At 35.3% G+C, this 26,283-nt stretch overlaps 1 protein-coding gene across 1 annotated transcript in view; it reads left to right on the top strand.

The window, feature by feature from the left end:
- The window catches only part of INTU (inturned planar cell polarity protein), a 45,617-nt gene extending 22,790 nt beyond the window's left edge, over nucleotides 1–22,827 (top strand). Inside the window, 12 exon segments of the mRNA XM_026847986.1 lie at nucleotides 843–961; nucleotides 3,551–3,640; nucleotides 4,211–4,288; nucleotides 5,078–5,267; nucleotides 10,343–10,396; nucleotides 11,783–11,845; nucleotides 12,890–13,111; nucleotides 13,661–14,083; nucleotides 14,620–14,717; nucleotides 15,424–15,613; nucleotides 17,411–17,565; nucleotides 19,527–22,827. Of these exon segments, the coding sequence (XP_026703787.1) occupies nucleotides 843–961; nucleotides 3,551–3,640; nucleotides 4,211–4,288; nucleotides 5,078–5,267; nucleotides 10,343–10,396; nucleotides 11,783–11,845; nucleotides 12,890–13,111; nucleotides 13,661–14,083; nucleotides 14,620–14,717; nucleotides 15,424–15,613; nucleotides 17,411–17,565; nucleotides 19,527–19,638 (1,794 nt within the window). The 3' untranslated portion in view covers nucleotides 19,639–22,827.
- The last annotated feature ends 3,456 nt before the right edge of the window (nucleotides 22,828–26,283 follow it).

The following is a 26,283-nucleotide window of genomic DNA, read 5'->3' as shown; positions in this document are numbered from 1 at the left end:
TGCCAGGTCCTTCTGTAATGAAACTTTACGTTCTTTTAATCTTCAAAGAGAATTTTCTAACGGGTATTGGCTGGATGTTCTTAGTGACATAAATAGGAAAGTTAATCATGTCTGTGTTTCTTTTCTTTGTGTAGGATAATTTACTCTTTACATTGGATATGCTTAAGATTACATGAATTATTTCTGGCTCATCATGATTTCTCAGAAAGCAGTAAATGTGGGGGAATCATATGTTTGCTTATTACTGGATTTTTATGGTTGCTGAAATAAAATGAAAATGCTTACATAAAAATTTATTTAAAAGAGCTGGTTAGAAAAAAATTATCTCAAGTATTTACTGATCTTCAGTTTCACGATTACTTCTTTAAGAGTATGCTAACACAGATGGTCAGAGGTTTGGTGATAAAATTGTTAAAGGTGTATGTTATTTGGGTATACACCTCGGTTTATATTTTGTGCTATACATGTAAAGCAATTAGTGTTATAGAGATACTGGAGTTTTCATATTCTTAATGTTGGTTTTAAAGAGCTGTGTGTTTGAGGATGATTTAAGTCACAATTTAAATACTGTAAGAACCATACACATATTAGTTATCTCTTGCAGTCAGATTTGTTAACAGTGTACTTCAAGCTGCAGAATGCAGTGGCCATACTATTTGTTATTTTATGTTTCTCCTTACAATAATGGTTCTATTCTGTAAAATAGAAAAGGTAGAACTCTCAGAAACTTTCATGTTGAACTTTAAAATGATGCCAGGAAAAAAATTTTTTGTGGTGTGCTTTTTTTTGTGATTTTGTTTTTGGTTTTGCTTTGCTCAACTAACAGCTAACTTTCTTCACAGCAAGAAATTCTTTATCAGTACCCTGTATCAGAAGCATCCCAAAAACTGAAAAGTGTGAGGGGAATATTTCTCACACTATCTGACATACTGGAAAGTGTAACTGGTACCCAGATTATCAGGTAAAAGTATTTGAACTGTAATGTATTACTGCTTTTGTTCTTTTATACATATGTGTACAGAAAAACACACATGGGTCATGCATCAAGTTCCAGACAAAACAAAAGCAATTCTACCTGTTAGGCAGTAATGTTTCAGCTAGAGCAGCATGCCTCAGGTTGGACTGCTCAGCCCAGATATATGTTGATTTGAAGGAATTTCTTTGTCATGTGTGGCAATGACTAGGATTTTTAGTTCAGTGAAACTGGTTTTAGATCCCTTCTTAGAGATCTTAAAACATCCTTATCTAAACTGGGATTCTGTGGCACTGTAATGTGGCAGACTAGAAATTCTATAACAGTTTATATCAAATCTTTAAAAAAGTAAAAAAATATTTAAAATATAAAACGTAATTCAGTTAAATACACGAGTGCCTGCTACTTTTAAATTCATTTTATTTCACGTTCAACTTTAAACACCTGAAAGATTTTTGTATCCACAGACCAGGACTCTAGTAAGAAGTCCAGTAAAAATTAGTCCTGAGTTTTTGGAGCAGTGTAGGGGTGGTGGTGATGTCAAAAGATTATTGAATATTTAAAGATAGATAATTTTCTGATGGAATAGTTAGAAGTGAGCTAGGAGGTATCACTTCTCAGTTTCACACTTCTTCCCATTGAAAACCAGTATATGAGTCTCTTCTGCACATCAGTGCCTTGTGTGTTAGACACAAGACCTGCATGGGTATAAAAAAGCTAAATGTAAGTGGCATTTCAGGCCCAAGAATACAGAGTGCAAGCAGTAGTGCAGCAGCGAACAGCACTGGCAATAATAAGGAATTCCTCAAAAGGCAAAAAGGCTGTTTACTATCTTTAACTTGGGTTTTACAGTGATAAATGTTTCCTTAAAAAGAGTTCTTGAAGTGCTTTTGAGTATTTTTGTTTACCAGAAAATTAATGCTGGTTAATTTACTTTTGTTTACATTTGTTTAATTTTTTTTTTTCTCAGACTTTTTGTTACTCAAAATAGCAGGATACCAAGTTGTAATACTGTGCTTTAACCATGCTTGTAACTTTTTAGTTAATAAGATCCTAAAAGTCATGTGACTGATTTAGTGGTCAGTAGGAATGTGGATTGACTCCTTTAGCAGCAAGTATCAAACACAGCCTTTTAGTCTTTTGCATATACCAGTATTTTAATGCAGTGCCACATTAATTAGCATGGAGGTATGTTCACTCCTCTCGAATGCTTCTGCATTATTATTGGAAATTCTCCCATATAGAAGCATTTTTGGACATGTCCAGATTTTCAAACACATCCAAAACATGTTGTTTGATGATCTATACCTGTGGCATCATCAGAAAAGCAATACAGAAATCCATGATAACATAGATACACCTTTCCTGTTAAGGGTCTCAATTTCCCATTTTTGAGTTCTGAAAATGTAAAAGCACTTCTACTGGTCTCTGTGGACTGTCTCATACCTTCAAAAAACATCATAATTAGCCACAGCTCTCCTGTGAAGCTTTTTCTGTCAGAAGAGTAAATTATGATTATTGTGTCTGCACATGTATTGTGTATCTTGGGATGGGGATGTTTTTTTCTTTGTAGTTAACTGCATTATAAATATATAACTTGTTTTTTTTGGAAAGCACTTTTGGTTACATAAAGGATAAAAATTTTCTGATGACCTGTGGAAATACTAAGGTATAAATTACTATAGTATTAGTCAGTTCCATCATTTTTACAGTTCATCAGTGAAGCAAGTTAATCATGGAGCCATATCCTAAAAACTAAATTCTTGAATCTTTCAAGCTTAAACTAAAGTTACCCTTTTTTTACTTCGCAGCAGTGTTACCTTGTTACTTAAAATCTCTAACATGGTAGTAAGAAAGGTGGGGTTTTGCTAGAAATTTAGTTTTTGAGATATTTACAGACCTTGGATTTAGCAGCAACCAGTACATTTAATCTGATAGTCTGGTGTGTAGTGTATGATTTATTGCTAATTAGAACACTGGGTCTAATTCTGTTTTGTGTTCTAATCCACTCTGTGGTTCACATGAAAGTTCTCTGTGTCTTTCTTGGATTGCTGGGCTTCAGAGAGCAATTTTCTATACAAGGAGGTAGCATGAGAGTTCAGTCTTATGTTTATTGCTCAGGTAACATTTTCAGATATTGTTTTCAAAACCTGTGTGGAGTCTTTTGAAACTATTTTTTGAGTGACTACTATGTTCAGAACCTTCATTAGTACCTTCAGTTACCTCGCTGTGATCTTAAATGGCATTAATTTCTTAAGCTGATTGTGTTAAAAGCTAGGCAGGAAGAGTTTTAAACAGCATCTGAATCAATCAGAAGACAACTGTGGTGTTTCAGTAGCAGTTGTTCATCCTTTATATTTGTATACTTGAAAATGCTGTTACTGCTGGTGTGATCTGTTTAAGCATAGAAATCAGAGCGTCTTTGAGTCCTGTAATAATTAATATAGTTACCTAGCCCAGTTGCATGCATGCGATTAGCTTTTGCAAATAAAATACATATAATTCATTCTGGTTTATAAGGTGGTCTTTTATAACTTCATAGTACTAACAGAAGTACTTCTGGTTTAATTTTTCTAGTTCCTCCCTTTTCTTATGTGGAAAACTGGTTCAAGTTGTTTACTGGAAAGAATCTGACAAGTTGCTTGTAATTGGCCTTCCTGAAGAGAAGTGAGTTTCAAGTAAAATGCTTTGTTTTCCTTTTTTTATGTTTTCTATTATGTGTCCTCAAATTGTACTCTTCTATCAAAAGGGCAAGAAAGGGAGGGCTTACAATGTACTCTTTTTACTATGAATAGTTTCTATACCTGTGATTCCACTTTTTGGATTGAGTTTGTTCACATCTTTTATGCATCTGTTGCTACAGTTTCTTTTTAATTTCTACTAAAGGGAATAAGGTCTCATTAGATCTCAGAAATACATGTAGGCTGGAAAATGGTAATTTTCAGTGTTTGCTGAAGTCAGGTCCTGATTAGAGACTACTGAATAACAACAGTGATACTACATATTTCTGTGTTTTGGGAGAACTTTGTCACGTGTGTTGTGTTCACCCCCCAGCTTTACTACTGTCTGTGTCATCACAGGCAAGTCACTCAAAGGAAATGTCTCATATAGTTCAATGAAGAATTTTCTTCTCTGCGCTAGATCACTAGTTAAGAATAGAGCTCTTCAGAAGATGACTATGTTTATTCACAGTAAAGATGTCCAAGCATAGCTGTATGTTTGAATTTTTTTTTTTAGTGTGCCACTTCCTCAGCTGAGGAACATGATTGAAGATGTTGTCAGCACCTTGAAATTTATGTACAGTTCTTTAGACAGGTGAGTTCTTTTAAAAGTATTTGCTTTTCAGTCACTAATTTTTCATTGATACTCACTGAAAAAGACGGCTAGTAGCATTAATTTTAATGTTTACATGGAATTTCTTTTCATTTCTGTTCTTCTTGCCTTTTTGTTTCAGTCTTAACACTAGTAAGACTTGTTAAACTACTAAGTCTTCGTTACTTCAGAAGGTTTTGTCCTTGATTAGGTTAAATCATTCACATACTCTATAAGTCACTGTGGATGTCAACAGCACTGCAAAAGTTACCCTTTGTGTTAAAGCGCTGTCTGTAAAACGTACATACAAATCAGCATTATATTTTTAATAAAGTAAACACTCCAGACTCCTTAACTCTATTTGGCAGACTGACTGTCTTTCTCGGCATTTGGAAATCACCCAGAAAATTTTCAGTCTGACTGTAACCTAAATAAAATTGCTAAGGTAGGTTATTCATATGCTTGCATTCAATTCAGAGTTAAAGTGTGTATGTCATGAAGAAAGAAAAGAATAATCTTAATTTCTGAAAGGATGAAACTGATCAATGTCTTATCTTAAGTTGCCTTAAGACATCTACTATAATACTACACTGCTTTCGTTTTTAGTTTGTTTGTATGTACTGCCTGAATATTACCCTAGTGCGTTTTTTCATGTTTCAAATGAATGTTTAAAAAAAAAAAAAATCCAAATGTAGTATCATGCTGTAAAGAGAGTTCTATAGCACAGAGGGTTATATAAACAAGCTACAAGTTTCTCAGTGTTATTCTAACTTGGAGTTCATGTTTGTTCAGTGCTTTTTGCCAGGTGGAAAATGTTTCTCGCCTGGATCATTTTTTCAACCTGTTCTTCCAGCGTGCGCTTCAGCCTGCAAGGCTGAAGTCAAATGCTAGCCCCAGTGCTCAGCACTATGATACCTGCAGCGCGTTATTCTTAGACAACCTCCCAGGCTTGCGCTGGCTGACGTTGCCTCAGGAAATCAAGGTAATGTCATTTTCAGATCTCTCTAGAAAAACTTGTATATGAGAGGCCAGAAAATTGATGCGGGTGTCCTCTGCTGTTACTGTGTAATTTACATAAGTGCTTTGCCCATCACAGACCCACCATTTTCCTACAGAATCCTTTTAAGTTTGAAACTACATTATCATTCCCACAGGAAACAGATTGTTATTATGAGTGTAGTTTGGTGACTTTAGAGTTATCTAGGAAGAGAACATGATGACAAAGGAATTAAACTTTGTTTAAAATATATCCATACCCTCACATCTCTAACAACTAGCATATACAGTAGAGAAAGCAGCCCCTGGTGTGTAGTTTTATGCTTGCTTTTGACCATTTAAGTATTTTTCCAGGTAGATAATATTACTCCAGAAGCCCATGCGTAACTTGTCATTTAGGAGAATTATAAATGGCTGTTGCAGAATCACAATAAATATCCATACATCATTTGTTTGACACCATACAGGTAGAGCTTTTTTGAGTGGTTAGCTCCCAATTAGAACCTGAGTTGTGCTTTAAGCAGTAGTAAGACAAAAGCTAAACCACAGTAAATAGCATTATAGCTTTCAGTCTTAAACCTAATTTTCCTGACTTTAAGAAGTTAAAATAGGGATTATTAGGATAATTATCAGTAAAGTAATATTTTTTAAAATAAAAATAATAGATTTGATGTATGAGTGATGCATAATCCCTGCCAAGTCTTCTCTGAAGTGTTTTTCATATACACTGTAGAATTGATGTTATTAGACCAAAATCCGAAAAGGTGATTATTTCTCCAGTTTGAAACAATTGTAACAATTTTTGTACAAGAGAAAACAACCCCAAGGAAATTCAGCAGTGGAGTTGAGGCCAAGACATACTTCATTTATCCAGAAATTTATGCAACTATTTGGAATTACCTATTCATTTGAATGGCACAAAATGAAAATTTAATTCAGACTGAATTATGCAAAATGGAATCCGCAACAGGCGTTGCAACTAGAAAAACTTTGTCTTACTGGGTGGAGGATTCTATAACACATCTCCAGCATAGTTTTGCTCCGCATTGATAAGCAAGTCCTAGCCGTGTTGTACAGTAGTTGTCAGACAAGCTTATTATAATAGCTTTTATCAATGTAGTAAGGATACAGTTGTTACAGAATGTAGGGGAAGACTTTTATGAAATTACATTTAGGACAAAAGCTTTTAATTGTGTCTTATGTACAGAAAGTTCCTCTGAAATGTTTTTTTCTCATATTTTTTTTCTGTTGTGTATCCAAATCATCCTTTAATCTCTTATTTTTCTTGATTTTTAAAGGCCCTGGGGATATTTTTTTGTTAATTATGGTGTCAGATGTGTTCTTTAATAACACAACTGTGTATGTATTTGTTTGGAAATAAACCAGAAGACTTCCCTTACTCCTTCAAAAGGTTTCAAAAGGCATTGCTAGAACATGTTTTGATCTGACAGTAGGTTTAGGTGTCGATAACTAGATCTTGCTAGGTGCAGTTTACTTCTGTATTTGCAGTTATATTGGAAGTATGGAAATCAATGTGTACTTTCAAGGCATGGTGATCATGAAATGATTGCTTTTAAGTTTCTCATCAGAAAGACCTTCTGGGACTCTCGTGTGGCACAGAGTAGATGAAAGCTCTCCTATTATTTTTTCTTTCCCTCTCCCCAACCTGCGCTGTTCTCTGTTTTCTTAAATGAGAAGTTCTGTTCTTGGAAGATGGTACAGACCACTTGGATAAATAAAGCATCTACAAGAAATTATTTTGTAGAGCAAAAATTTAAGCAGGGCTGAAGATATCGTAAGTGCCCTGGCTCTTTCCTGTCTTTTTGTTTTCTTTCCAATTTCTGTAATCTCATCAGTATTAGTAGTTGTTACTCCCTTGTAGCTTTTATTAGTGTTTCTTATTTTAATCCTATAGAGGTTGGGGTTTTTTCCTAATTAGGTTTTTAGCCTCAGCAAAATAAGGTTAAAAATGAGGCAGAATGAAGTTTGTTCACTTTATTGAATTTCTAGTGACTTGGGGTAGCATCCATCTTACCTTCTTTTAGAGCTATGGCTCTAAAAGACTAACTACAGCTGAGGTGCTAATCCTGAACTCTTCCTGTTATTTAATGGGGAAAATCTGGTACTTTAACAGTAATTCAACTGCTTGACTTTAGCTGTTTACTTCAGTATTAGCTGAATCATGCCCTAGGACTCCTGTGGCTTCATCTGTATTACCAATGAAGAGAACCTGAAGTGAAAGGACTAGCTCAAATAGGGAATATCTACACTGTAGGTATTTAATGAAATGCAGTCTCATTCAAAAAACTAAACATATAGCTAGTTACTATATAAATCTCCTGGCCTTTAAGGAGACAGCTTGTAAAATCAGACGTCCTTTTCTATTTAGAACAATCATTTCACATATATTATAAAAACTCTAATATCTATGATTCTAGTAGAGAATGTAATTTTCCATACAGCGCATATACTTAAATTGCAGTTTGGTAATATTTTATATATTGTCCTTCATTCAAGAACTGTTAGATATCGGGCATTGTAGTAAGGCACAGTAGACCTGTTTAGATTATTAGTCATTTCACTTCAGGGCCTAAAGTGGATGAAAGAGAGATTGACTGCATTTTCATTTTCCATCATCTTAAGCATTAGTGAATCTAGCGTTTATTTTTGCCTTTGTGATTTTAAAATATTTTCAATTCCACAGCTAGGAAGTTATTTTCTATATCATACATAGAGTTTTTTGCATATCATATTTGAATCCATACCTGTATGGCAGTTTCTCCAAAATCTCACAAACTAATTCATAAGATCGAATGATGTTTAGAATACATTGGTCTTGCCATGGTAGAGTTTGTTTTTAAATGAGTATTTGCCATGATTTAATGCAAATGAAACAGCTGGGAAATTTTAAACTGAGAGTTTTCTTTCGCGGTTAGATTCAAAATACTCGTAAGCTTGTAGATAACAGTTAAGGCTTGTTCTAGTTCTTAGACAATTATTCTAATGGGAGCTGACCATAAACTCCATTATCCAAACTTACTTCATCAGCAACAGCAAAAGAAAGGAACATTGTACCCACTGAAAGAAAAGAGCCTGTATGGAAATGGAAAATTGAAGGTGCTTCTCAGAATGGCTCTGCCAAAGGACTGAGTTTGGATGTTTGTACTTCTGCACTGGCATATTCTTTAATTTATAAGGTCTTTATTTGAGGATATCAACTAGGACTTTCCTGGTTTTCTGACTTTTATGTTTAATAAGACCTCATTTACTACTTCCATGAAAGTGTGTTTGGAGGGGAAGGGTTGAAGTGGTAAGTCTTTAAACTTTACTATCCACAGGGTTTGCAGAATTATTTCAGGTGTGCTACTATGCTGTAATAGAAGTTTTTGTGGACATTGCAAGCTGTGTATCAGTCAGCGCTGTTTGTTGCCAAACAGATTTCTGTTTGCTGGTGTAACCTTCTCTCTCTTTTCTCTGCAATATGAATTGTCTTGCCCTTTATCTTTAGTAGCAGACTAATAATGATTTAGTTCTTTCCACCCGTGTATGTCTAGATACATTTTTGCTAAATGTGCTTGAGGCCACTGTGTTTGCAACTATTTTAGTCAGACTTCTGCTTTTATAATATGTGTGTATGAACACCCTGTTATATATGTTTTAGCTAGAAGTACATATTTATGGAGTGTCTCAGAAAAGTTTCTTTTCTGTCATAAGTCCAGAGCTAAATCTACTATCCAGGTAAAAAATGTAGATGTGCGGATATAGTCCTGTAACACGTCCATCCACTCACTTGCAAAATCCATCCTATCCATGCTCCATAACTGAAGGGAATAGAATGTTTATGCAACATGTAATTGCAGAATACAGTCAGCAACCTAATATATGTTTGAAATGAAACTTAGTTGCCTTTGTTGTCGCACATTTTCTTCCTATCCAGGAAATTAAGACCTTCTTTCTTGTACTGTTTGGAGATCTTTTTTTTTTTTTCCCATCCTCCATGCTCTCCTCGCGCTTCTCCTCACACTTCTGTAGAGAGACTCTGTTACACTTTGTTCCCTAGTTTAGCCTGCAGGCTGTTTCATTCTTGTAAAATGTAGGTTTTTAAAGGGAATTAGAAAACAAAGTAGCCTGTATTTATGATACAGACATTGCTTTCCAAAATTGTCTTAGATCATCCATATTGTCAAGAAAACTTTTGTTGCTGCAGAAGATGAAATTTCCAGTTAAGTTTTGGTGACGATCTTTATAGTCTATAAGGAATACAAAACTCAAAATGTCAGTTCTTTGTTGGGCAGAAAGCCATTTAAATTTTAACAGGGGAAAAGCTGAGAGACTGGTTAGTTGTCGACTGCCAGCAGCCTTGCTGACATTTCTCTGTTTGAAAAACTGGCTGTATTTCAATTAGAGGCTGCCTGTTAATACAGCCCAAGAACTTTGTAAGTTTAGTTTTAGGTTCTTTTCATTGAGCAGCACATTTATGTCATGAACTTCAGTCGCTAGTACCATGTTCTTTAAAGGAAAGTGTTCTTAGTAAAACTTAACATTAACCAACAGTTAGAGAAATAAGCCTAAAGCAGTTTCAGTAGAACAAAGATAATATGTGAGAAAGTTTTGGCAAATTCCATAGAGACAAAAACTACATCCATTGTGAAAAAGATTTTTCTGATAACTCAGCTGGATACAATGGCTTGCCAAATTTTAGAGTTGTCTCTAGCCTTCAAGACATAGTATCTAGACCTTGTGTTTTAAAGCATGCTGAAAGTAAGAGTGACATCTCCTTTACACCAAACAGTAAGCTCAGCACGCACAGAAGCAGAGAAATTTTACAGTTTCAAGAGAGAGGGAAATAAATAGCAATTAAGAAGGATTTTTCTTTAATCTGATGAATTGAGGTGGTTTTGATACTTGATATTACTACTGAAAAGTATGTACAAATTTTTATCCATTCATATTGTACTTGTTAATTCTAATCTGAGATTATTAAAATAGAGCGAACTGTGCTATTGTTGTAAATTAATGTGTTGGAAATCTCTATTAAAATGTACTATTTAAATATTTCAGATGGAAATTGACACAGCACTGAGTGATCTGGAAGCTGCTGACTTTGCAGAGCTGGTAAACATTTTATTTTTATTGTTGGCATTGCACAGCATCTCTTTCTTTGCCTTGGTGTCGTACTCAGTCGTTTAAAAAAGCAGCAATTCCAAACTCATCCACTTTTTTTAATCAAGTGGGAGTCAAAGGAAAAGTGGTATTCTTGTTTTAAGATAGCTCAATTTTACCCTTTCTGTTTTATCCTGAATTTCTCCCATGCATTGTAACTGTATTATAATCCTATAGGATTAGTCACTGAAAACTCATGATTTACTATAGGTCCATAGGATGTCTACAAGGACACTCTAATTTCAATATATCTGATTGTTGCTACATTTCTTTTTTCATATAAATAACTGTCTCCTTCCCAAGCAATTGTGAATAAACCTGAAAACATCTATGGAGCACTGAGAACTTAATTTTCCAGTTTACAGAAAGAATTTTTAATACATAAAAATGCATATTTTTTAATATCGTTAAAGGAGAAGATGGTAATTTATTTAAGTATCACATGGTGTATGCTCTTTGCTGTATAGGACAGTGAGGTGTAAACATACAGAAATTTCAGTTTTACTTTCTAATGAAAGAGCTTTCTTAAACTCACTTTCCAGAACAGTTATTTGTAAATTACGTTCTTTATAGGTATATTATAATTGAGCATAAATAGAACTTGTTTGATCACATATTTAGCATAACAATTTGGGACATACATATTCTTAATCACAAAAGATACATAATGATTCTTAAAACCTAAAATACAAGGTAGGCAGACATATAGTCCATCTTGCAAAAAAATAAAAAAGAAAGCATCACTGTACTAAACAACGTGGATGATTATTTACAGAAAGCATTGTTTATAAGTTACAGTTTATTGCACAGAAATTGATTGCACCCCCTTCATTTAAAATACACTATATCTACCTAAAGATAGTGTTACAAAACTGAGAGCACTGGGTATCTAGACTAAAAGATCAGTGAATGTGTGTATATTGAGTAAAATGTCAAATACTGGAAAAAAATGCTTTGACTTGGAAGTTTTACTCTTGGAGGGCCTCTGGTGACAATAGTTATGCTTCAGTTACTTTGCTGTTAAGAGCTCTGAGAATTAGCATATCCGAACAAAAATAGTTTATGGACAGATAAGAACTAAACAGGAAATCTGTTACTTTGAGCTGGAAATTGTTAGAGAAAATTTTAGTGACATGTAAATCAGTAACGGAGGCTAAAAATTTTGTATTTCACTTAACCGTTCAGTATTAACTGCCATACTGATAATAAGAAGTGGTCAAAAATTAAAGTATTAAATAAGATATTGATTACAATTCACTTGAATTAATTGACTTGCATTTGGTAAATAAAATAAAAATTCTGAATTATAAATTATACCACTTTTTTTTTTTTTCCCAGTCTGAAGATTATTATGACATGAGAAGATTATATACGATTATGGGCTCTTGCCTCTTCTACAAGGTAGTATTAGTGATTATGGCCTAAAGATTAAGAAAATGTATCTGGAAATCTAATTCAGTTGTGGAGTGACTTTTTTCAGAACCTCACAAATATGAAAAAAATGTATGATTGCTTTGAACATGTATTTCTAGTAACAGATCTATAACACTGTAACAGAAAAAACTGATGTCAGGAAGTGAAAGGTAGTATATGATCAGTAAGTTTCAAACAAGTAATTTGTTCTATCTTATGGGAATTTTCTGGCATATGATCCAAGGATTAGAGAGAGATGTGGTAATAAGGAAGTTATGAGTCAATTCAAGTGAGACTGTATGATACTCTAATGGGAATTTTTTTTGTTCATTGCCATTCTTTAATAAAGATAACAGGTGACCTATCTTTAATCTGTCTTTAAATCAAAGATAAGAAATTGGATCGACAGGTTTTTTCACTTTGGCCTCATTTGTAAATTTATTTACATTTATTAAATGGTATAGACAGTGTCTTCAGCGGTATAAAGAGGACGATAACAGTCTTTGCTTTAAGGAAACTTACATTTTAAGGATTTTGTCATGCAATCGTTCTTTATGCTTTATTAGCACAAATGGAACTGCACAGTATCTATCATGACAGTGCTTTAGCTGTAATACCCTTAGTGCTAGAAACACTGTTGTCCTGTATATCTTCTTTGGACATTTCATGAATTTGAGTAGAAGCTCAGGTTTTTTAGAGAGAGAATTAATTGAGAATTAAAGCACCTTAACTCTGTAGCTGTTTTGCAACCTGTTAAAGCCATGCTTTTCCCAGATCGTCTTCGGTACCTTGCATGTATGCTGATGTTTTATTTGTTTATATTTCAGTATTTTAATGCTTCAGATGTGGTACAAAAGCTCAGTATTATCTGTTGTGCAACTGTATACCTAAAAGACCATTTCTGGCCAGATTCTCCACAATCTCTGTGCATGTGGAGCATGGATATCTCTTATATGAAAAGTACTCTTTAAGTGATAAGTGATGGTGTTGTAACTCTTACTGAATGAACTTCCTTTTCTGTGTTTAATTAAGGGTTACTTGATTGGTAATCACTTGCCAAAGGAAGATCTTATTGATATAGGTTTATATTGTCGGCACTATTGTCTGTTACCCTTGGCAGCAGAGCAGAAGATTGGTCAGTTAGTGATATGGCGAGAAGTATTTCCACATCATCATATCCAGCCATGTGAAGCTTCAAGTTTTACAGGATACAGGGAACCTGAAGCAAGATACTTTTTACTGATAGTTGGCTTGGTAAGTTAATATCTATAGTATGCCTATTCTCTGATGCTGTTTTGCTGCTGTGTGTTGTCTTTTCTTCAGCAAGATCAACACTTTCCATGCATTTTAGTAATTTTACAAAATATTCTTATTATAGCTGTTTCATGGGATAGAATGTCTCAGAGAGTAGCATTTATTATATATTGGCAAGCTTGCAAGTTTAAGTATAAATTCTAGTTATTTTTATGCCTTTTCACTTCAGTTGAAAATGTTTCTGCTCTCACAATCTTGTCTTTTATGTGTTTGGATTTTTTTAAGTGTGGATTTTTTTTAAAGCAAACAACTAATGAGTTTGTAAATTATAGCTTTTACATTTGCATGATTAACTTAAATAATATGATAACAGAAAGATCTCCTTGGACATGATTTGATTAGAAAAAAATAAGTAACCCCTCCAGGGATGAGGAAGAAGTGTTGGATATAGTGCTGTATCTTGTCCGAGTATCAGATGAGATGTATATATAATACAGCACATACTGTATATTAAACCAGAGGCTAATGTTGCTGCCTCCATGTTTACAGAGACACTTCATGCTGTGTGTCCTGCTAGAGGCAGGAGGCTGTGCATCAAAAGCCATTGGGAATCCGGGACCAGACTGTATATATGTCGATCAGGTGAAAGCCACTATACTTCAACTGGAAGGAATAGATGCCAGCATAGAGGAAAGGCTAGATTCTCCTTCCATTCCACCTTTATCTTGTGCTGACTGGTTCCTTCCTGCAACACGTGACAAACTGGAGAGCTTGACCACCTCACCCATCCTAAGCAAGATACAAAATACTTCCAAATCAGTAACCACTCCAGCAAGCAAAAGGACCCTGTTTGGTGACTCCTCCACAATGACACGTAAGCCGAGCCCTACAGGAAGCAGTGGAGGACCCAACCACGGTGACGAAGGTCCTGCAGAAGATGAAAGCAGTAATCCACAGTCTGTAGTGGATCAGGTCTGAGCACAAAGACAACAAGAACTGATAAGGTTCTAGTGGGCTTGGGAGAGGTGGCAATTCTCTGAAAAACTTACTCAAATAACCAGTTTTTTAAGAGATAGTACAAAAGAATAAATCTAAGAACCCCTGAATTCAGTAGAAAATACTTCTGTTGCTTTGGGAGGCGCTAGGTCAGCCTCGGAGCCACCACAATTTTTTATTCTATCATTGCTTGTAAATATTTGCTTTTTTCACATCACTAAAGTGGGCACAGCTGCATTGGAATCAGCAGAAACAATTGGAGAATATCCCCAAGATAATAATGGTGTAAACATAAGTTTTTGAAACAAATTGCTGTACAGTTGTACAACTGCTTCTAACTCATTTTATTCTAAATTAGGCTAAAATACATTTATATAAGTTGATGCAACTGTTTGGGCCTTTTTAAAAAAGGCTATGTTATTTTCTTCTAAGTAGGTGATTTGATGGTTTGATTCTGCTTGTATGGTTAGCTGTGTTTTCTATGTTAGTTCATATATCTGTTTATTTTTCAGGCCACTAGAAAAAAACATACCCTACCAAATCCATTTCATTTAGGAAACCTCAAAAAGAACCTTTCAGAGAAAGATACAGAACTTCTTAATGCTATCAAGTAAGAAATTATTTTTTCTGAAGTATTTAATTTTTAAGGCCATACTTGGGTTGTTTTTTGAATATGAATAGATCACAGTAGTTCTGCATTATTTTATCCTAACTAAAACTTTGCTATGTGAGGATTCTCAAAAGTAAAGCTCTTAAATGGAGATCTTAATTAGAAAAGACAACCATTTCTCAAGAATAAGGCAATAGAAGATATGCACGTCCCACATAAAGGTCATCTTGGAAGTTCAAATAAAAGTTTTTGGACCACACATATACCTTGTGCCTCCCTGGTATCCCTAGGTAGGTGTACAAAGGGCAAAGAAGCCATGATCTTCTCGGTTCCCACTTGCTGCTGGTGTTTTCTTTGAACTCTAAAGAAGGCTTGCCTTCCCCCCCATATTCCTCCACAAGTTTTGATTTTTCCTCTCCTTTTTTCTTTCTTTAGTGAGAATTTGGGAGAACACAAGTGCAATACCAAACTAGTTCCATATTTTTTGTGGTTTAGTTTGGTCTCGTTTTTTAATTAGTAACAGTCCAAATCAGCAAGATTTCCTTAGTATAGAAATAGGCACCTTTTGAATGGCTGTATCCATGTTTGTACTCTATTGTAGTTACCAAAAAAATAATTCTGACTTAAGAAACAAAAGTGTATGTTGTTTAACTGAAATTTCTTGCAAAATTTCTTACATATTAAATGAATTCTCTTATTTTTTAAGGTTGACATCTGGTCCTGAGAATACCCTCTTCCACTACCTGTGTTTGGAAACGATGCAAGGAATTTTTATTACTCCAACTCACAAAGAAGTAGCACGGCTCGGTGGCTCCATCCACCCTCAGCTAATTGAGAATTTCTATCGTTGCTGTCTTTCAATTCGTTCCGTTTTTCAGCAGTCCATGAGGAAAGAAGTATGGAAGCTTTGGTTTCTGTTTTTCTATTTATTTTCTATTTCTGTTCTCTTATTTAAATAGCACTAGCAGCTGCATTTCATGTGTGTGGTTGTTTTTAAAGCTCCTGATATTTTCTGCTGTTATGGACAGGTTCTTTCTCTGACCATCCAACTAAGTATGCATGCAATTATGGCTCTCTTTCTCACCAAAAATGCCCTCAAAATAAATACTCTATGTCTCCAGTATAGTGTTTTCTTACTCTGTTTCATATTAAAACTCTTGTTTGTAACTTAGCAAAATGTTTTCACACACTGAGTTCAAGAACTGTAAGTAGAAGAGGGGGGGTTTAGCCATTTTAATGCTGGGAGGAGAAGATTTCAGATTGTCAGCAAAAAGAAATTCAGGCCCTCTTTTTTTACAGAAAACTTCTCATATGAGTGGTGGCAGTGCCATCTCCTCTCACTGTGCCATCAGTGTGTCTGAACAGTGACCTGAAGAGGGCCTCTGACAGCAAGGGGGTTGTTCATCCTTAGGTTTTTTGGTCTCTGCGCTACACAAGACATTTTCTCAAGCAAATATTACCCATTTTGTTTCTCAAATGCTGAGGTTCATTTCACTTTTTCTTCCACAATTTTTGAGAACTAAAGATATTTGTGATGTTTTGACCATCTTTTCTCTTCTAGATCTTCAGCCTCCACACCTTCAATATTGTAGGCAGACTGAAAGATGTGGTTTCTGCTTCTGCATATAGCAGACAGAAGTTCCTTGAGATTGTGTTTTCAGGAAAACCTTTTCTTTCCCTTTGAAGCAACTGACTGGAACAGAATCTTCATTGACAGATCCAGAGATGCTCTGGCTTAGCAACTCTCTTCAGACAGATTTGTTTCAAAGGGATTTACACTCCTGTTTCCATAATCTCATCTCACTTCTCATGCTTCAAAAATTAAAAAAAGATTTAAAGCTTATTTTTCATTAGTATGTAGACATTTACCAAAGGGTAAAAAAAAATTGTTTGACTTTGGTGGTAGAAGAGTTAAACTAGTGACAAACCCTGTCAGAATTCCTCCTTGTTTATCTCCATGCCCATTCTGGTCTTTTTTTCCCCTCCTGTTCTGGTGAAAGATACCAGGGATTCACAGGACTGTTAAGCACCAAGACAGAGCAAAGACAGAACAGTAGGTTTTGTGCACAGAGTTTGATCCTCACCAAGCAGGTACTGGTAGTTCAGTTAGGAACAACTGCAACTTTTGCAAGGTTTATACAAACGCTCTGTGCCCTAAAAACTCAATGAAACAGGAAAGTATCTTTGTTTTCTATACATCGTATGCATTCAAACTGGGTAAGAGCAACAAAAGCTCTGAGTAAAATGCTTCAAACTATTTATTTACAAAAAGAAATGCGAATCTGGCAGAGTTTATTCAATAGACTTTTACTATCACAATTCTTAATTAGGGAGGCACACAGAGAAAGAAAGATGAGGGCTTTAGCTGTTGTAACACACCTTTTTAAATAAGATGTATTATCTCAGATTTCTTAGAGAAATAATGTTCAACTAGAAGGAAAAAAAAAAAAAAAGGTCAAAAAGGAGCATGTGTCTACCCCTAAGTTATACAACAATGGAAAAGTCTGTTGATATCAAAGTAACAAAACTGTGGAGAAAAGAATCATGTAAGCAAGTTACTTCTGTCTTCTAAGTCTTGGGTTTTGATAGCAATATCATTCATCAGAGTTTCCTGAAGAAATCACAGTTATATTTGGTAGTGTTTATGTAAAAATATTTCATTCTATACTAACGTTTCACTGATTGTTTTACAGAAAATGAAAAAAGCAGGTGGTGGGATTTCAGAATTCGGTAAGGCAGCTGAGGACCTTGATATGGTGAGAGAGCATGGTGTTTTGTTCGAGTGCTCTCCTGATAACTGGACTGATCAGAAGAAACCACCACCAACAATGAATTACTGGGTTGTGGGGTGAGTTTACAGATGCATGCCTTTCTCCCAAGGTTTTCCATTTTGCCACTGTATTCTTTCAGAATAAATTTAACTGTAGCACATCACAGAAGTACTTGAGCTGATTGAGGTAGCTGTGATTTGGGATCCGGGAAGTTGCATTGGTGTGATGTTCCTTCCGCCCGCTGTAAAACACAGGCGCGTTGGTGAGCAGCGTGCCAGCATCTTAACACCACAGACCTGACACCCGTGGCGGCGCTGCATCGTGCTGTGCAGGTGTGCTGAAGTGCTGTAGTCGTACTCTTAATACCCTGCACATTTTTTATGCTCCTCGCCCTCCTCACCTCTCCATTCCCTGCTTTGAAAGTAAATCCCACCCATCTTGCCACCATGCATAATGCTGACTCAGTGATACAAAGAAATAAGGTGAGCAGTTGTAGTTGTTGGTTGGTCGTAGTTTTTTCATCTGGAAGATCAAAGCAACCTACCAGTCTGTTTGAGATATTTCAGGGAGTTTTCTTTTCCTCAGTTTGCTTTTGAAGTTCTGCTATTAATCATCATAAATGGATTGTGATTTGTGTTGATATTTAGACTTAGTTTCATTTGATACACTTCATTATTGCTACATAGCTAAGCCTTATTTGCATGACAGAAAAGCACACTGCCCTAGGCATTAAATATTAAAAAAATAATCTTTTTTTAAGTAATTAAAATTAGGTGTAACAAGAAAGTAGTATATATCATTTCTTCACAATTCAGAACGTATCAGATCTTCTGATTGTTTAAGTTCATGCCAGTAAGCCCTGTAGCCACTACTTTTCATATGTTATTCTTTCCTACATCTTTATTTTGTGCTATCTGAATTGAAGCTGCAGTAAGCAGACAGTCATATTAGGAGTAGTCAGTCAAGAGGATGTTTCCGTCTTTTCTACATTCATCTTGGTACTCCTACTAAATAAACAGAAAGAAAAATGCAAATGCCCAGTTAAATGGAAACTATGCTTTCACCATATGAAAAACCAAATCCAGCATAGATTTGGGGTGAAACGAAAATAAATTATTATGCTTGATTAATTCATTAAATTATCTACTAGTTCAACTATTGCGCAAATAGAAAAGTCAGAAAACAGCAAAACACATTTCAGAATATGGCATAAGAACTTTTTTCTGATACAGTGAGAGGAAACATCATCCACAGGTAATTATATTGTCTGGGAATAATAATGTAGAAATCTTTTAACAGAGCTTTTGTTCTACCTGTTTGCCTTCAAGTCAGATGTTTAAGGAGAAAAAAGAAAAAAAATTGTTTCCCACCTTGATTGTACATAAATGTAGTTTGAGTGCTATCCTCAGGGTTGGAAAAATTAAAATCTTTAAATTAAACATTTAGAAATTATTACACTGCTGTTGATATCTTTTAAAAAATAATTTTTCACTCTCTCCATTATCAGACAGTGTATTAATTTAGGGCAGTCTATTAGTATTTGCAGAGCTATATGCTATGCTGTAATGCTACACACAGTTATGCACAGGTATTAACAGCTTTTCTATTTTAGCTTTTTCCCTAAAATTGCTTATTAGATTGACATGTGTGAATGTACCTACCCAGATGGATAAAGTTTAAAAATCAGTAAATATGTGAATAGTGGGCTTGCTACCAAGCACCTTGACTGCAGCTTGTAGCATGGAAACTTGGATTACTGCAAACACACCAGTACCATACAAATAGATCCTGAAAACCTGAAGAATTTTTTTCCATACACAATCTTGAGAGATAGTAACTTGATTTTAAAAATCTAATGTATTCAAAGAAGTAAGATAATGCAAGAGCTACAGAAATTTGCTAACTGACTTACACAGCAGTTATTTTTAACAACTTACCGAAACCTCTGAGTATAACCAGAATATATCAAACAGTTGAGGAGAAAAAGCTAACACCTATGATCATTTTCTTGTTTTTTTTCTTTTTTTTTTTTTTCTAGGAGACTCATTCTACATCCAAAACCTCAGGAGTGTTATGTCTGTTTTCATGACTCAGTCACAGAAGCTGCTGTTGAACTGGCCTTTAAACTGTCCTTCGGCTTAACTACATAGATGAGCTTCCTGAGCATTCATTCAGCCATCCTGCAGGGTGTTGTCATCTCTTTAAAGTACTTCAATACAAAGAGAAATTAACTCTACTGTGGTGCCCACCCATGGCGTATCTTTGAACTGCTCTTTAAAAAATAAATCTATTATACCTTGTGGTATGACACAGGTAAAAACTTCAGTGATGATTCTTACAATCTCATGCTTCAACAGATTTCAGAGAACCGAAGTTCTTTTTTTGTATGCTGTTGAATTATTTATCCTGATCATAACTTTATTATATGACATCACATAATTTGTACATTCACTGCTGTTCAGTGTATCATATGCAATGTAAAATGATAAGCTGATATCCTCAAAGTACTCTCTGAATATGTGGCAATTGGTGATGGAGGGGGCAGAAAAAAAAAGTTTTTCCAATTAATTAAAATTTGTGCCTCTGTGGGCATGAAAAATACTGAATGTTTTCAGTAACGCTGTGTTAATAAAAACAGAAAGAAATCTTTTAGCCAATTCATGGCACACAAAACTAATGACATCGTTTTTGCCAGTATGGTCTCCTGCACACTCGAGGCCTATAGTGTGGTTAATGTTTTACTTGACCTCATGAGTTTTAACTATAAATAATACTTACTTCTTAAAACACAATTTTGAAGGCACAAAACAAGATGCAGGGCAGGAGGATGATGTTTTTAAGACCTATGCATGGACTCAGCTTATTTTATATTCATAGTTTCATAATAAAAAAATGTATATTTGTCAAAGACCAGTAAACCGTTATTCTATTTTTTTACTTAAAATACTTTCTCTTTTGTTTATTTAAACAATATTTGTTTAGCTAAATCTTCCACAATTTACAGGTGGATATTATAAAACATGTTACGTTACATCTGTATAAGGCAAGAGAAGGCAAGATATTTGTAAAATCAGAATTTTCTGCAACATTCAGCTTTCCTACAAATTGTTAAAATGTTTATAACCTATAGGCCAGCTGCTCCTAAAGCTTTTTTTTTTTTACTAAAGTTTAGTTTAAAATGCAAGTGTTCTTGGGGTCTTTTTACCCCAGCCAGCATATTTAGATCTGGTCATCTGCATAGCATTTCATCTTGTTTCATGTTAACAATGCATTTTTTTCTTTTTTCTGCTATTTCTACTTGCTTTTCATGAGTGCTTTTCATAAAATGCATGACTAAAGTTACATTTTAAACAGGATCAAAAAGTTTAAGTATTCATGAAACTAGATTCAGTTCCATAGGCTCTTATGATCAAATTTTTAGATCTTGTTTTCACTAGTAAATTACACTGTTTAGAGTAGTTCTGAAGTAGTCAATCAAATGCTTTTAACTGCCCACTCTCACAGAGTGAATCACAGCTTATTCTGAAACACTCAACAATTGCTTTAATTCTGAGCAGTAGAAGTCTTAGGCCTGAAGCTTAAGCATATGATTGAAGATTTTGATAATCAGCCTTCTCCAGAATTTATGGGTCCTAGATGAGAAATAGGTGGTATTTCAGTTTGAGACATACAAAACTGAGTTATATCAATAGTGCTTTAGATTTGTTCCCCATCTGTACATGAAGTGATGTGAGATTTACTGTTTGAAAAATAAAAATATGCAATAGCATGGATGACATCTGAACAGCGCCTTTTAAAAGTTTAAAATACACAGGGTTTGAGTATTAGATTTTGTTGTAGATGGAAGAAGGAACATAGAGAAGCAGGCAGGCTTTATTGCATTGCCATTAGCACGTTTACAGAACCTGTATGTGTGGGCACATAAGTCTGTATCTGTATGGAAAACGGTAATTTTGCTGATGTTTGTCTCTTGTTTCAGTCTTTTAAAGGCTGGGCTGTATGGTTTTAATGCTAAAAAAGAAAATATTCAAGTGCTTTGAGAAGAGGACAGCCAACTTTTGTCTAGATCCTTGTGTTTAGTCAGACCTAGGTTACTCTGCTGCCAGTGTAGTGGGTTAAAACCCAGTTGTCTCAGCTGGGCCAAACACACAACTGCATCAATGCAGAAGAAACTGTCAGTATGTAGATGTGTGTGGAGAAAAGAATAGCTGAAGGAGGGTGGGACTTCTTTGGTACCAATCAGCTATTTGGATTGACTTGCTCCTTCCTAAGAAACTGTACCTGAAACAGAATGAAGGGCATCCAGGTATAGTACAATTTTTATACTCAAAGCAGTGTAGTTCAGCAACAAACTGCTTCAAAATTTGCATTAATTGTGTTGATACTACACTTAAGGAGATTTTTATCGATTACTCTGTTAGTCAACTGAGCAGAAACTGTATTTTTCAGATTTTCAAGAGTATGTTTAAAAAGAGCCCCAAAGGATGATAGTATTTCATTTCCTGCAGAACAGATTTTTATCAGCTGTCTTTGACACAAATCTTGTAGCTTTGTAATTTTCAGAAAGATTATAGCTGTGAATCAGTGTATGGAAATAACGTTAAAAGGAACAGATACAGAGAAGCTACAAAAGGAGTTAAAATGGTTGTATTAAGGCTCGAAATAAATTAATTTCTTTTGCCTTTATTATGTATAAAAACTGTGAGCAAAGCAATGTTGTGTACAACACTGAATGAATGAAGCAGCAGGTTTAAAATTACTCATGTCAAGGGAATGGCAGAAACAAAAGTTAGCATTTAAAAGCTTCCAAAAATTAAACCGACTGAATAAATACGGTGTTTCATGCCTTCGTTAGTCATTAAGTCAGGAGACATAAGGGAGGTAAAGCAATTAAAAAAACAATGCTACCAGCAATCTAGAAGGAATTGGTACTTCTGACCTGCAATAGAACAGGTATAAATAACATGACTGAAATTCATTTACTTGTCATATATAATGTTTATTAACCCATAATTCAATATGATCAAAACCAACCCTTTGTTACCTGGATTTTTATTCTCTAGTTCCTGGTGGGGGAGAGGGGCCATTTCCCACAGTTGACAGGGGCTTCTGGAAAGTTCCCGATGTCTCTGGAAGGTTTGTGGCCTGCGGTGCCAGGAGGGTGGCCCTCCCTGGCATGGACCCGTGGAGCAGAAGCAAAGGGCGTGGGTTCTGGGCCTAGCTGCCCCTTGCGGCTCAGCTCTGGGGTACCCTGAGACCATCAACTTATAATTTTTTGAGGAAACAGAAGCCACTTAGGGGCCCACCAGCCATGTGCCTTTCAGGAAGGGGAGGAAACAGCGGGGGATGGCTGGGGCGGACTGCTTCATGCACATCCCCAGGGAGCAAGGTAGGGACCCTGGGCCACTCCCCTGTCCCCACACCCTGCCCTCTCTCTCCCAAGCCTTGTAAAAACAAAAGCTTTTAGAAATGCCTTTGAAGCAACAACAGTGGGGCATCCCTTGTCATTGTGGGCCACGGGCATTCAGAGAAGTACTGATACAGGTGGTGAGCAGGGGGTTGCTGCTGGCTATTTCCCTGCAGAATTTTTTTTTTTTTTTTTTTTTGGTAGTAACATAGTCATGCTAGTTGGTATTTCTGGACAGTGTAAAATACCCTTAACATTTTCCTTGTGATAGTTTTACAGAAGTGTTTATTTGGGATTCTCCTGTTAATGTATAGGAAAGCATGATAAAAGTAAATGAAAATCCAGCTTTGAGTTTTCTTTGTCTTTAAGGAGGTTTTTTCCTTCATTTACAGTAACACAAGAAAATGAAGATGTCGGAATGAAAAGCATGGCTACACGTTACAGAGATTCCTTTGTTGTCACTGCTTAGCAAAGTCTAGCATAGCCAGCCAGTCCAATGTCCATGAATATCCTCACACAGGTTTTTTTTCTGATAATCCACAGAAGATCTGCTCCTGAACTACCTCTTCAGCTCACTTAGCTTTTTATACATTTATTTTAGTGTCCAAAGGGATCCTTTCTTTAATTTAGAAGAAGAATGCAATTACAAAAGAACTACCAAATTTCTGATACCCGTATAAACCGTTTGTCATTGCTTTAATATGGGGTGTGAGCACCCCCTATAGAAACGAAAATGCATAGGCAGGCTGCTTCAGGGGCACAATTTCTACATAGTTCAGTGAAATACTCTTCTGCAGTTTCCAGACTGCAGTTTACATAGGTATCCTTCACCTTAGAAATGTATGAGGTAAAGCAGTTGGAAATATTAACTATTTCTCAGCATTATTGATGTTTCACTTGCAGTTTTAGATTTTCTTGTGCTAACACCAAATGCATGCATCTGTTGGTAAGCGTCAGAATAAACCTAGATTTCCAATACCAAAAGCCTGAAAAATAAAGGACCTGAAAAGGAACATTTCTGGCCGTTGTTACAGCTCATACCAAAGTAGAAACAACAGAAGGAATATTATACAATATATCTGGTGTAGTATAAACTTTGGTATTTTACAGATCCATTTCTTTTTCTGTAGGATTTTTCAGCTTTTGGCATGGCAGTTTGCAAATGTTGTTCAGTATTTCCCAACAGAGACTCCAAACTTTTAAGGACAAGTACAAACTGATTTTCATGTCCAAAGTGGATAACTGGTAAATAAGCTCTTGCATATTAGTTCTGTTTAATAAACAAACTAGATCTGATCAAGAGCTCTGCAGTTCTTTCTCTCAGCATGGATGGTAATTAGTGGTGGTATATTACTAAGATTTTATAATGAGTACATTTTACAAAAGAGGAACAGTGAGCATGGCTTACTGTGTAATTTATTGTTGAAGGTAATGAAATCTGGGGTTTGATCTTTAGTGATTAATAACTTCGTGAGGTGCATGTAAGCAACTGCTTATAACTGCAGTCAATTTTCAGTTTTGTGCAGGACGTAATTATTTTGGAGTTAACTGACTCAAGTATTAAGATGGTTATTAAAAATCTTGGACTCAGACACCTATGATTCTGGGCTTTGTCAAAAAAACCACTTATATGTTGTTACAGTTAAGATTGCATTAACCTGCACTCTAGTCTCAGAAACCTTTATGTTCCTAATTTCACTCATGTGAAATTAGTTGCTTTTATTCTAATGTGTGAAGTCCTTAAATTGTGTTGCTCAAGCAGAAGTCTCTCATTTTAGTTTTTTTCACATTATTTTCTTGATAATCATTAGTATGTGTCAAAAAAAACGTAAAGATAGTAAAGTGCGTATTATTGCTGTAGATAAGTAACACTTCACACTGAAAACTTATGAATAGTTAAAGCATTTTAAGAACTTAATTTTGTACGATGCACCAGAAAAGAAACAGTTGTAGGTTACAGCTCAAAAAGGCAATTAAACTTTTGGGCTATGCTGTCTTACCTTGCAATTCTGTATACTTGGAAAAAGTCCCTTAAGTTGGATGGATTGTTGAAAGACGTAGGTCTACACCCATGGAATTAATTACAAGAAATCGTGGTCTTGGAATGTGAAATGTTGATATTGACATTTGACAAATTACATAGAATTCATTCATATCAGCAGAATAGCAAGTAAGTTCTTTGTATCTAATTTGTTTAATGTAAACATAGCTGGGAAATCTGCTTTATTTGTGTCTGTCTTAGGTTATCTGTTTTAGGATTTCTTTGGTTAGGTTTTGATAATTTAAACAAAAATCCAATGTTCTGTGTTTCCTCTTGTTGACAGTTTTTTACTGCAGTGCCAGAAACTTTTCTTGCCACAGGCCTTTCTGGTCATGTTGACCAGGAGGAATGCTGTCAGTCATTAGAGTTTGATTAATGTCCTTGTATTGCATGCAAATTCTTCATCATTCCTTCTTCAATTACAGTGATTTTGTAGGTAATGAGTTTAAGGTTGCTGTTTTTTCTTTTCTTACTGTGGAAAAAGTAAAACATGCATGATGTAAATAACACAGTGTTTACAGTTCTTCAAATCTCCTTTCTGTCTCCTAGAACTGTTTCCAGATGGCTTACATGTGTATAAGCTTGTGACTCAAATTTTAGAAACATTCCATAAATACCACTCGAGATTAATTTCTTAAGAAGTATAATATTTAGCAAAGTAGTATATCCACTGTTGAAGCTCAGGGTCTTTGGGTGCTTTCTTCCATGTTTCGTGCAGAATAGGAAATGGGGAAGACAGTATCATTACATGCATTAGTTTTTGCTTAGATGGGTTATCTCTAAAAAAAAAAAATTTAAAACTTTAGATTGTAAAGTCCAAAGGAACTTCTGTTAAAGGAGACAGGCTATAATGTCAGACACTTGGTATTGATGAAGGTATTACTGGCACAGTCAAGCATCTTCAGATTGCAGATGCCTCTTCTGCTTGCAAGTAGCAACAGTTTATGGGGCAACATGAGCTAGGGCAGGTTGCAGAGCCTTCTGTACAACTAAAATATCAGGGCAGTCAAGCTATTCTGGACTCTATACTACTACAGCTACTGTGTTGCTGTTACTGAACCACCAAATAAAAAGTGATTTTGGGTACATCTACCTGCACTGCATTTACTACACAAGATGTTCCTGTGATGCCATTTAAGCCAACAGAGCTATGTCAGATATCACCACCTAAAAAAGTTATGCAAAATGCTTTTTCTCCTGTGATTAGCTTTTTATTTGGTAAACAGTATGAGCCACAGTGAAAGTAAGTACATTGATTTTTCTGTTTCCCTGTTCCCCCATCATAATTGTTATACCAGGGAGAGCCACAGGCCAATGTTATGGAGGTCTGGATGATTTTATTTATAT

This window comes from Athene cunicularia (genome assembly GCF_003259725.1).
Source record: "Athene cunicularia isolate RWA chromosome 4 unlocalized genomic scaffold, athCun1 chr4_part2, whole genome shotgun sequence".
Lineage (NCBI taxonomy): Eukaryota > Metazoa > Chordata > Aves > Strigiformes > Strigidae > Athene > Athene cunicularia.
The sequence above is the reverse complement of the archived record's forward strand: the minus strand, read 5'-3'. Positions and strand labels throughout refer to the sequence as shown.